The sequence below is a fragment of the Ictalurus punctatus genome, chromosome 16 (assembly GCF_001660625.3).
Source record: "Ictalurus punctatus breed USDA103 chromosome 16, Coco_2.0, whole genome shotgun sequence".
In the NCBI taxonomy this organism is placed as follows: domain Eukaryota; kingdom Metazoa; phylum Chordata; class Actinopteri; order Siluriformes; family Ictaluridae; genus Ictalurus; species Ictalurus punctatus.
In genome coordinates this window covers 11,927,842-11,940,178 of record NC_030431.2, presented here as the reverse complement: position 1 = coordinate 11,940,178, position 12,337 = coordinate 11,927,842, and the positions used below count along the sequence as shown (strand labels likewise).

At 38.9% G+C, this 12,337-nt stretch overlaps 1 protein-coding gene across 1 annotated transcript in view; it reads right to left on the bottom strand.

The window, feature by feature from the left end:
- The window catches only part of LOC108276550 (protocadherin Fat 3), a 76,208-nt gene that overhangs the window by 37,897 nt on the left and 25,974 nt on the right, over window positions 1–12,337 (bottom strand). The window contains exons 4-8 of the mRNA XM_053687028.1: window positions 3,264–3,578; window positions 2,900–3,110; window positions 2,591–2,659; window positions 1,844–1,983; window positions 134–409 (exon numbers count right to left, since the gene is read on the bottom strand). Coding sequence (XP_053543003.1) covers window positions 134–409; window positions 1,844–1,983; window positions 2,591–2,659; window positions 2,900–3,110; window positions 3,264–3,578 — 1,011 coding nt within the window. The remainder of the gene's footprint in view (window positions 1–133; window positions 410–1,843; window positions 1,984–2,590; window positions 2,660–2,899; window positions 3,111–3,263; window positions 3,579–12,337) is intronic.

Sequence of the window (12,337 nt, the reverse complement as noted above, 5' to 3'; positions counted from 1 at the left end):
ATGACTTGTAATTACAACATACTTTCCCTATTATTTTGACTATAATTACTGAATCACATGCTTTATGGTAAATAGCTGAATAAGCCAGCATGTATTTGCATTTTGGAGAATGTAAATGTTGATTCTTTCTTACCATAATAGTAAGGATATGCTGAGTGCATGTCTCGTAATCCAGAACATCAGCAGTATAAAGAACACCAGTACCAACATCAATCCGAAACATGCGCATGCTGACCAGATCCACACTACCATGAATAGAATAGCTTAGCTTGGCTCGTTCATCACTATCTGTGGCTTTGATATGCACAATCTCAGTGTTCACTGGTGTGTTCTCTAAAACAGAGACCTGATATACAGGTTGGGAGATCACTGGAGTGTTATCATTGCAGTCCAAAACTCTGATATGAACCTGGAAATAGAAGCAGTGGAAGCCAACAAGCCAAAATACCTGTATTACTGCATGATAAAGCTGACTGTAAAATATACATTGATTATTTGTATGTATACATACTCATGACCATACTGCATACTGTTTGTAAATGTCAAGATTAAATGACATCCCTCTGTGTACAGCTAAAGTTCAATGTCACATCCTTGTCCACACCACTTTTGGTCAGGTTTTCGAGGGCCATACCTCACAGGCTTATCAACTACCAGTCCAATCATTTGGCTATACAAGAGTCTCATTTGCCTAGTGCAATTAAGTTCTGTTGGAGTACCTAATTTTCTGGGGGCCTTGCCATTGTTTAGGTCATGCATTCTAAGATTTATGTATTATTTATTTTACCAAGCTTTATTTATGTATTTGCCTCCATCATTATCTTTGCCTGCTTCCCTGTTTCTACCAATTCTATCTCTCAAGTATCCCTGGCACGTATCAGGAAGCTCTGGACTCCACTTCCCATCAGCCACTGCACTGCACTACATGTCACATGACCACCTGCACCTGATTCACGTTTTGGTTAATGAGCACTCATGGGTATATATAGTCCTTGTCTGCACTATTAGCTTGTCTTTCGTTGTCTTAGACCGCTGTGTTCCATGTTTCTTGAGCTTGTTAGTTTATGTTTAGTTTTGCCACAGTATTCTGCCAAGTAGACTTAGATTCATGTTGTTTATGTCTCAATGTTTGTTCCATGCCACAGTAGTTTAGTCAAGTTGTCTCAGTGTCTTTATTTCTCAGTTCGTTGCTTCAATAAAAGTCATTATCTGCACCTGCTTCTGGCTCAGCCTCTAATCGTGACAATCCCCTTATCAATATGTTGAGACATTGCCTGGTTTTGACTGTTCCAGTGAATTGTGGACTGGTTGAGGATCTTTAATAAACACACATAGTGAATGTATCCTTCACCGTTTGCTTCATAATAGAAATAAATGCATTACAACTAAAGTGTCTTTAAAATACACTATATGGCCAAATGTATGTGGATACCTGACCACCACAACCATATGTAAGCATACCAAAACCATGGCCATTAACATGGAGTTGGTCCTTCCTTTTGAAGGCCACTGGAGCTGTTTCACATCAACCTTGGCAAACCATTTCTTTATGGGCCTCACTTTTTGTACAGTGGCACTGATGGAACATGTTTGGGCCCTTTAGTTCAAGTGAAGGGAAACCTTGATACATAAAAATACATTCCATACAATTTTGTGCTTCCAACTTTGTGGCTTCCATATATGGGAAGGCCCGCGTATGGGTGTGATGGTCAGATGTCAACATACTTTTTGCCATGTAATATAACATTGCACCTAAAGCAAATAATATAACTTTTCATAAGTAAAGAAACAGGCTTTACATGATTCTTGAACATGTTGAATTACATGATTCTTTAAGACATACCTGTGTGGTTGCTGTATTTGTCCCATCAGTCACCTGAACAGTCAAGTTGTATAGTGACTGATATTCTGCGTCCAGAGACTTCACCAAAACTATAGCCATTCCCCTCTGGATGTCAAATGCTCCATCATAGTTTCCTTTTACTAATAAATAAATGCATATAAAATATCTTAAAACAGCTTAGCAAGATGTTATATTTATAATATTATGTTAAGCTATAGTTGGGGCAGCTACAACATAAAATCATCTCAATTACTCTACCAACATACTGATTTAGTAGTTTTTCCACATCTCTGGGAAATGCAATTTCCATGCTGCAAAACTCATCATCAAAGGTTTATGGACTTCATAGCATCAGACACTGTATGCTCACATTTTTCCCATCAGCTACAGTCTCGTATCTCAATCTGCCACAAACAGCTGCAATAGGTTCAGGCTTTCCTTGCTCCCGTTCCTCAAACCACTAATTTCAGTCCACTCAGAAGCATGAGGGCATTTTTAGTATTCATTGCATATGTCTTATCCAATTTCACTCAATTTCCATCGTACTTAACAGAGATCAGAGGAAAAGGATTCTAGCAGGTGTTGAGTATTCACTGTTTACTGTAACAAAGGTTGTGCATTTGCCCTAAGCAAACTGCGGTCTTAAAGCAAGTCTCAAAAAGTATCATTTTGGATCAGTTGGATTATGCCTGATCTAAAATGAAGAAATTTAAAATGCATGTAAAATAAGAAGAGTTTTTCTCTCACCAGTGCTGCTTGTGCAGTTTCTAGAATTATATATTTGGGGGATATAAAACATCTCCTGTGATATCCCACCTTTTCAAGAGGAAGCAAGAGAGAAAGCAAGAGTAACCAATGAAGACAGACAGAAAAGGTGAAATATCATAAAAGACATGGCAAGGTAAAAGGTAAATAGAATCAAGTTTCAGCACAGCTAGAAGTCTTTCTCTAAAAATAAACAAATAACAATACCAAAGTTGTAAAATATATCAAACATTTTATGTAACCATACAGCAAACCATGCTGACATGAAAGCAGATTCATGTTATAGCTCACCAATGATATAAAACCAGAGGGGTGTTTCTGTTTGCTGTACAAAGATGGTGCCCACATTTGCAAAAACTTTAGCATTCTCTGCAATGGTAAAGTTATAGCTAGACATCATGAATCGCAAGGCCTGTGGCAAAGGCAAAGGTTTTCTGATCCACTCAACACGTAGCTGTACATTTGACCACTTCTGCGGAATCCCATTGTCCATGGCTTTTATCTGCAGAGTATGGAGAATGAAAAATTCTAGCTGTACAATAGGCAGCAAATGACTTTAGTAATAGAAAATAAAGAAGGTGATATGTTATACTTAAGTTAAGTTGTGGAAACCACAATGCTGTAAGTTGTCTGCCTGAAAAAAATTGTCTTGTACCGTGAGGATGTCATAAGCCCCTGCTGTAACCATCTTTCTGGAGTACACCATTCCAGTTTTGGGATCAATGAAGTACTTCCCATCTTCATTTCCATCCACTATGCTGTATGTGAGTTCTGCATTAGTCCCTTCATCCCAGTCATATGCAAATACTCTATAGACAGGATCACCACGTTTGTTCTGGTCCCGCTCGGGGAGACTTATGCAGTAGACTCTCTGGGGGAATTCTGGTGTGTTGTCATTGACATCTTGAATATGCACTATTACCCACACTGTGGACTGCCTGGAGACACCACTGCCATCCGTAATGGTAACCTGAAGGCAGATCACAGTTTCCTTTTTTCTTTCAGATATGTTGTACTATGTCTTTAAAGGTTAATGTGGGTGAGTGGTGTGTGCAGGACATGGAGAGGACAATTATTAAGATGGAGCAGTAGACAAGACAAGACAGTAGATGCGATTGGGAGGTGGTACTTGTCAAAGCGATGGGTTGGGGAGTATGGGGGGAAGGGTGAAGGGTGAGCAAAGAGAAATTTTTTAAATGTCGGTTGAGTTAATTAATATGTATAACACCAACTTTAGATTCTGTGAATGTTGTATGCATGTATGTGTAGTTTAGTTACGTGTGTTTGCATATTATAATTTCTAAACAGTTGTACTGGTAGAAAATATGGAAGCTAAAAAATTTTTTTATAAATAATATAAAATATTGCACAGTTCACAGTTTTTGGTATAACTGTCCATTACATTGTCAAAATTATAACCATTTACAAACTTCTAAATTGGAGCATTAATTTAGTTGTATATAATTAGCACCAAATGTAGAAACTAACAATCAATTAGTTTTACACTATTGATGAAAACACAAAATTACATGCTAATAAACAAATTTAATGTCCATTATCTCCTTAAAAATATTACCAACAATACTTTTAAATGCAATGGTCTCCCTCAAGCATTCATGTTATACTGGTAATTGTGTATTTAGTACTTTTATTTATATCTTAAGTAAACATGTAGAAAAAAATGATCTAATTATTTAATTAATGTGGATCAGTTAAAAATAACCCAGGAGAAAGACCATGCTTGAATCTTCATCTTTAGGGGAAAAAAATCCATGCCAAAATCTTGTGCAAGATAACTTCTTAAGCAGTTTATTATTCAAATATGCACACCATGTTCTTACATTCACTACTTTACCTCTTCCCCTCCCTTCTATATACAGTTCTCTCTGAAAGTATTGGAACAGCAAGGTCAATTTTATTGTTTTCACTATACATTGAAGACATTTGCGTTTGAGATCAAAAGATGGATACGAAAAGATAGATCAGAATTTCAGCTTTCAATTCTTGAAATCAACATCTAGATGTATTCAGTAACTTAAAACATGGCACCTATGGTGGCAGACCACCCAATTTTAGGTGAGCATAAGGATAGGAACAGATAGTAAATTAAAGTAAATAACACTTAATATTTGGTTGCATATCCCTTGGTTGCAAAACAAGCCATGCTTGATGAGCTTCTGATGAGCTTCTATGTTTTGGATCATAAGCAGAACCATTATTTCTCCACACTTTGGCCTTTCCATCACTTTGGTAGAGGTTAATCTTGGTTCCAGACATTTTGTGGCTCATCTTTGTATTTCTTTGCCAATTCCAGTCTGGCCTTCTGATTCTTACTGATCATGAATGGTCTGCATCTTGTGGTATGGCCTACATATTTCTGCACTTGAAGTCTTCTTCAAATAGTGGATTGTGATGCCTTCACCCCTGCCCTGTGAAGGTTGTGGGTAATGTCACTACCTATTGTTTTTGGGTTTTTCTTCACAGCTCTCTCAATGTTCCCTTTCAAAAGGAACTCCACATTGCGTTAGCTGAATGCTGCGGAGCACCCTCGCGCGTGACCAGTATCTGAAGCTTGTGTAAAATCATGCCTAATTTATAGGCCTGCTGTGATCAGGTGACGTAGCAATTAAGCGCATCGCGTGATATATAAATGACACCTGTGAACCGTGCCATCAGCCGTCAATCTTCAGCGAGACTGCATGTCGGTTGTTTGTGTAACGAAAGCAAAGAGACGCTTCATTTCCTCTCTATCTTTTCTCAAAATCTCTGGACTTTTTTATCCCTTTAAAAAAGAGAAGAAAAAAAAAGAATGAGCGAGAGAAAAGTATGAGTAAGAGAATTCAGGAAGTGTGTTATGCCTTGCTCCCATTTCATCAGTGCACACTTTCTGTGTGAAGTGTTTAGGGTTGGAGCATGCCAGGGCAACTCTCAAGAGGTCTGACTATGCATTGTAAAGCATTACATTAGGCAGCTCCGCTCACGACTCGCTCTATTCTCGGAAGCCGAAGCGAGTTGGGTTTCAGAGCCTCGCGGATATGGGCGGCCGCTGCCGAGGCAGCTAGCTGTCTCAGGTTCGGTGGATCTCATATGGATCTGGGAGAGGAGCTGGAGACAAGCGCTGCTCTATTTCTTGCTCTGTCTCCCGGGTCCGGCTCTCCGCTGGATTTTGGCGCTTACGTTGCAACTCTTCCTTCCGCTATGGAAAGCCAAAAAAAAAAAAAAAAAACACACAAAAATAAAAAATAAAATAAAATATTAATTCCTCTCTGGCTCAGAGGAGCCAGAAGGGTGTGCTAAAAACTGAGAGCAGCATATAAAGAGCTGTTTGAAGTGATTACTAAGGCTGGATGAGCTTTTTTCTCCCCAGTTAAAGTAAATCCCTCACACTGCAGAAAACTCCCCCTTTTACCCGAAGTGCATGACAAAATATCAGACTTCTGAGGGAAAACCAGGCATAAGCCGTATTTATAACCCCGCAATGTCGGATCATTAAAAGACCATCTGGCACCGTGGAAACTACTGCCAAATGTGTCTCCACATTCTCGGTTCTGTATACCGCAGAAAAGGGTTACCAGGTCCAGTTCATAGCTCGGCCACCCCGGTTCAGAGGTGTGCTCACCATAGTAGTCAGCACAGACCAGAGCCCAAACTGCCCCCCCCCCCCCCCCCCTCGAGATAACGATAAGACCAAGGTCCCTCCCGGTTGTTTAGTCGTCTTGTCTACGTCATTTTTTTTACCTAGGGAATTGAGAATCCTGGTTTCTGACTACCTAGGTAAATGAGAATCCTGGTTTTTGACCCCCTAGGTAAATGAGAATCCTGGTTTTTGACAACCTAGGTAACTAGAAACTCTGGGTTTTTGTTTCCTGGGTTGTTGGAAATGCCTAGGTTCTGATTTTATGTGTAAATTAAAACCCCTGGTTTCAATTCTATGGGTAAGTGAAATAGGCCTTTTCTGGAAACCTATGGGTTATCTAGTGTGTAAATACAGTATAAATACTGGAGCTTAAGCTCAGGGTATTGGGATCACTTTTGAGAATTCTCATCGGTGTGGATCTCGTGTGGTGGAATGGAACAATAAAGCTGGACCCTTGCTTCTTCTCACTCACGGCTGGTGTATTTTTTCTATCTCCAACTGGGCTCAGAGGTAGATGTGAGTATTGGCTTCTAAGTTGAGTTTTAAATGTTTTCGGGTAATAGGCTAAATTTGAGCCAACATTTGGCACCCCAGATGGGACTGGGCTAAGATCTACATGTCTGGAATCTCTCCCGTGGGACTTCGCTCTCTAAGCAACAGACAGGCCGTATAGGAAAAGGCATTGCAGACGCCTGTTATTTCAAAGCTCTGTTTTAGTGGTCTGTTGCTATGACTGAGAAGCCCCGGGGTGGGAAGAAAGACTAAGTGGGTCTCCAAAAGAACCTTGAGTGAGTGAGAAGAGGTAAGAGAAGTGTAGATTGTAGAAGATTGTACTTATTGTAATTGTATAAGGTTCATAAGACTGTGTAAGGATATGGTATATGTGTTGTGTGAGTGAAAGTCCTGCAATACCGCTGGAGGAAAGGTAGAAAAAAGGTAGAAAAAAGAGTAGAGAAATAGAGAAATACTCCAGGGCGGGGATAGAAAGCAGGTGGAAAATGAGGCCTCAGACCCCAGATACCGGCTACTAGACTAGACTAGCAGACTAGTGGCGGCTGCATTGGTGGGGACCCCTAATACCGCTGGAAAAGGATTAGATAAAAGATAGATAGATTAGATTCCAGGGCTGGATAGAGAGGGGAATAAATCCTGGGCCCAGGTCCGGGTCGTGCAATACAGCATGCCCGGTGTATGAATGGAATATGTACTAACAAATGTGTGTGCTTAAAATATATGTGCTTATAATATGGGTGTGAGAGCGAGAGCGTGTAAGTTTTGGAGACAGGGAAAATGTATTTATTAGTGCTCTGAACATGAGCTCCATACCTAAAGTATTGGATAAGTGGGATAAGATTTAGAGAAAAGAATTTTTTTTTGGAGAAAGTTGGATTTAATTTGTATGACTGTAAGCTTCATGCATACGTAGCTGGTGTGGAGGTGCTTTATACTTTGAAAACTTCATGTAGTAAAATAAGTGTAATAATGTGGAATACAATGTGTGTATGGGAGCTTGCCGGCGTTGTTGATAGAAAGGAGGGGTGTATGTGTGTGTTCTTGTCTGTTCTTATCTGTGCGTCTGTGTGGAAGGACAAAAAAAAAAGGTAAGACAATTCGGTGTGTGTGTTCTTCAGAGTGAGCTTGGTAATGCAGAGCATTGTGAGATATCTTGCGGTCTTCGAATGTTTTGAATCCGGTACATACTTTCGGTGAGTCGGCAAGACTGTGTGTGTTATAATTAATTTGGTATCAATAACTGCTGTATAAGTGTGTTAAAAATTTTGGGGAGCATGCACGCCAATGGCACATACTTTAGACATTTGTTCGACTGCCCATTGTGTAAATAAGAATTACTAGACCTGTAATATATAAAAACATATTCCCAGATTGTGTGATCCAGGGAAAAAGGAAGACTGAAGGCGGAAAAAAGTGTGCATTTTCAGGCCCCAGAAGCCATTGTTGAGAAATGAATGAGTCAGATGCTCCAAATGTGGAGGAGAAAGTCCATTTGGACCTTTCATTTATATTCCATAAATTAAGTTATAATAAAGGATTTCTCTTTTATGATGTGTGAGCAGAGAGATAATAATAATAATACTAATAATAATTTGTCTATATTGCTCGTTTCATTCAGTGCCTTGTCTATAAATCCCTGCAAAGATGTTAGGTATAATATTTGTAGCATTTGAGTAACTATTGTTATACAACTTGAAGTTAGTAAATTATATAAAAATTTTGTTTACAATTATGGTAATTAAGTACATAACACTTAAATTCCTTTTAAATAATGTGGAAAAACTAGTTGGAAGTTTATGTATAGATTGTGGCTGGTCAGAATCATGCGCGCCGGAGCTCCAAATCATTCTTTTCATTTTAATTTGAATTCCGTGTGTTTCCCTGTTTGGAAACTGAATGATGACGGTTATCTAAACCACCGAGCGCACGACATGTGAACCTGTTTGTTTTGAATGATATTAATAAAAAATCCTGAAAAGTAAAACCGACCCGAGGTAACAGTCTCTGGCTGATCACAATGTGGTCCGTATCAGGCTAGGTCACATCCTCCCTGTTGAGATAATGTTGAGCCTAAACATTTGGTTTTAGAGAGCAGTCTACCTTCAGGAACTGACTCGCTAACAAGAGCTGGAGTAACCATAACTAATTTGTGTATCGGTGATTCCTATACGGGTACGTGTCTATACAATATCTTAAGCAGTGTAAATGCGAATTCTTCTGGCGTGTGGTATTCATGTTGTATAATGCTGAATAATTTCTGCATGTTTTCTCTTTAAATGATGGATATGTCCAATGATAAGTAATTAGTAAGATCAGATGGCAGTAGTAGTCTGCACATTTTAAATTCTTTGTAATGTGTTGTACGCCTGTTACAGATGTGATATCTGAATCAGTAACATTAGAATAAGGTGATGATTTGATTACTTAGTGTGGAAGTCAGGTTTTGTAGGGAGTACGAGTATCTGGATTAGACAGCCTTGCATAAGGGTTCCTTTTGCCGACATGTTGTGCTGATATGAGTTTGGGAGGTAGTTTAATTACGGTCCCTTTACAACAGTGTAGTTTGAAGTGATTTGTTTTTTCCTGAACCGTAGATTGATGAATAGAATAGAGTAGTTATGCAAATATATATGTGTGGGTGTGTATATGTATGTGTATGTGTGTGTGTGTATATATATACATATGTGCTATACGGGGTGCTATGGATATGTCATACAAAGTATACGAGTTACAATATTTAAATAATACAAAGCAGTGGTCACAAACTCGAGAAAGGGAGGATATACTGCACAACCTGTGAAGTGAATTGAATTGATAATACGTTATACAGCAGCTGAGAACTGATAAAAACCGAGAGCTGAGAACTGGATGCAGGTGTGTGTGATCTGGGAATTGCATGCCAGCCAGCCATGTTTGTGGACCGCAGTGCAGGATGGGAAATGTGGTTTGTGACATGAGTAGATTTAACACTACCTTAATATGGCCAAAAACAGTTTAAATGAAATGGATACATTTATAGGACGAATCTTATGCCTTTCACAATTGGGCGTTCAGCCAAGGTAACAACTTGGTGGTAAATTGAAACAAAGCTCACAGATGATAAATTTTATTTTAGACTAAGTTAAATACATATTCACATTCCTCCAAAGTGAGCAACATTTAATTGTCATGAATGAAGGATCTGAGTGATATTTTGAGTGTGGTACAGTTATAAGTTAATAAGAAACAAAATGCATGTACATGCTTGTATACCATTTAGAGTAAACACTAGTGCTGTACACATAAAACCAAATTCACTAGGTTGTTTTTAATGAAAATTAGTGGGATAAAAGTGGCTAGAGGACTGTAAATGCATATCTAGATCTCAACCTCATTTACTCTATTTTAGTTCTATCTTATTGGGATTATCACTCGTTAGCACAGATGGAATATTAATATGTTCGGGTAGTGTGCACCACAAATTTTCAGACTAAAGGAATTTTGTTTTCCTTTCTCTGGTAAATGAAAAACAGGAAGGGATAAGAATGTGTCTTTGCCAATTAGGTTTGTACTTTTACAAGTAAACGGACTAGAACTATTTTACAGGGATAACTATACACGAGAGTGGAAAACCCCTTTAAGAGAGGTGTTATTCGTTTGATTAGAATAGTGGAGGTAGGTTACTTTAGTAATTTTTAAATAATTTGATAGACCAACAATATTTAATCTCTGCAGCAATATTTCCTGATTCACTGTGTTGAGAGCCTCTTCTAAATCAACAGACAGGGAAGTGCAGAGGGTACCGTGACATTGTTTTAAGACTTTCAAAACAACAGTTGTGCTGATATGTTTATATGACCTTAGATTTTTTGCAGACTGATAACATGTGAACGATTCACTGAAAAGGGTTTCTACAAGGGACAGGAGGCTTTAGGATTGGACTGTAATGATCAAATATAGTTGGATGTCCCTGATTTAATAAGAAATGAAATAAAATAAATAAATGAGAAAGCTGATTTCCAAAGGTCTGGTATAACCCCATTGTCTAATGAAAGATTAAAATGCTAAGTTAAAAGAGATGAAATAATATCAACTGCTAAGTTTAGAAATACAGACTCCACACAATCAGGGCCTTGTAAACATCAGAAGTCTTAACACGTTAAAAACTGAACTCCTCATTTTGAATTGTTTTTAATAGCTTCCTGCTTTATTAAAATCAGGGTATAGTAAATCACGATAAATATTCACCGTTTTAAGGCCTAGATCTGATGCATAAATTGAACATTTAAAGATGGGTTTTTCAGTTGTGTGTTCCCAGTTGTCTGTCTCCAGTTTCCAGTACTACTGTCCTGTAAACAATATCTTCGATCCTCAGAAAAAGGATGGAAGGACATGCCCACTTAGTCTAGCATTATTACAGCAAGCTGTGATAACAAATGCGATAAGTTCTGCAACACAACCAACCCACCCAGTAACCATTATTTATAGTATGATGTATATAGAACACATATATATAGATATAGATGTATATATATATAAGATGTCCCAATTGTAACCTATAACTGTAATTCCATTCCACATGATATTATTATTGATCAGCGCTTTTTCCAAGTGACTACATGTGAGAGCTCAAGGCCGTTACTCCCCTTAACAATTCCTAGATCAGTAGTACACCTGGAAGCGTCTCCTTCGGGGGGCTGTGGGCTCCCCTGTGGTGTACTCCTCTGTGGTCATAGACTCCCTTGCACGCTCCCAAGGCCGTCAGGACATGATTGGGGTCATCCTCCACCCCATAAAAGCACAACAAATGTTCCTGGACCTTATCAAGTATGGTCTGCAGTAGATCACTGATTGCTCACTAAAGGACAACATCCTGAGATCCGGGTGTTCTTTGGACAAGCCTGACATTGAATGGACCTATGCTTTGCACCCGTACTATGGCTGGCAAACTACAACAAAGACTGTGTCTTACATGTGACTGAAAGGGTTGGGCGGTGCTGGGGGGGTCCCAGCTCAGGAGAGTGGGGCGCTTACAGGGCTGAAATTTATGTATTGAAAACATTGGATTTGGTGGCACAAGGATTGCCAGGCTGGAGATGCTCTCTTAGTGTGGATCATTGGGAAAATTGCTCTCTCACACATCGATCGTACGTTTATCACACCAGGTCAGTTCTATTTTGAAAGAACAGGATATGGGGATATGGGGTTAATCTATGTATCACCCAAACTGAAATTCCTAAACTTGTTAGTGTGCCTAACACACCAACTGTAATGGTGTAATTAATTCTGTGGAGCCAGTCACTGAGAACACTCACGATTGCCTAGCCGAAATTCGTATTTCGTTGAGCTTAAAAGTTTTGGGTCTGAAATTTCACAAACATTATGAACACCCTGTTCTGCCCAATGGGCTGAATTGAAAACTATCACTACAGAGTGCAACCTGGTTAAGGGTAGATTTGCTAAAATATATAAATATACAGATAAATACTGACGTTTAGGCCCATGGATTGTGTCGTCTGTTTGGAGTTGTTTGAATGCAATGAGGTTCTAGGAAAAAATTGGAACGCCACTTATCGAACAAATAGTTTAATTGAATTCTG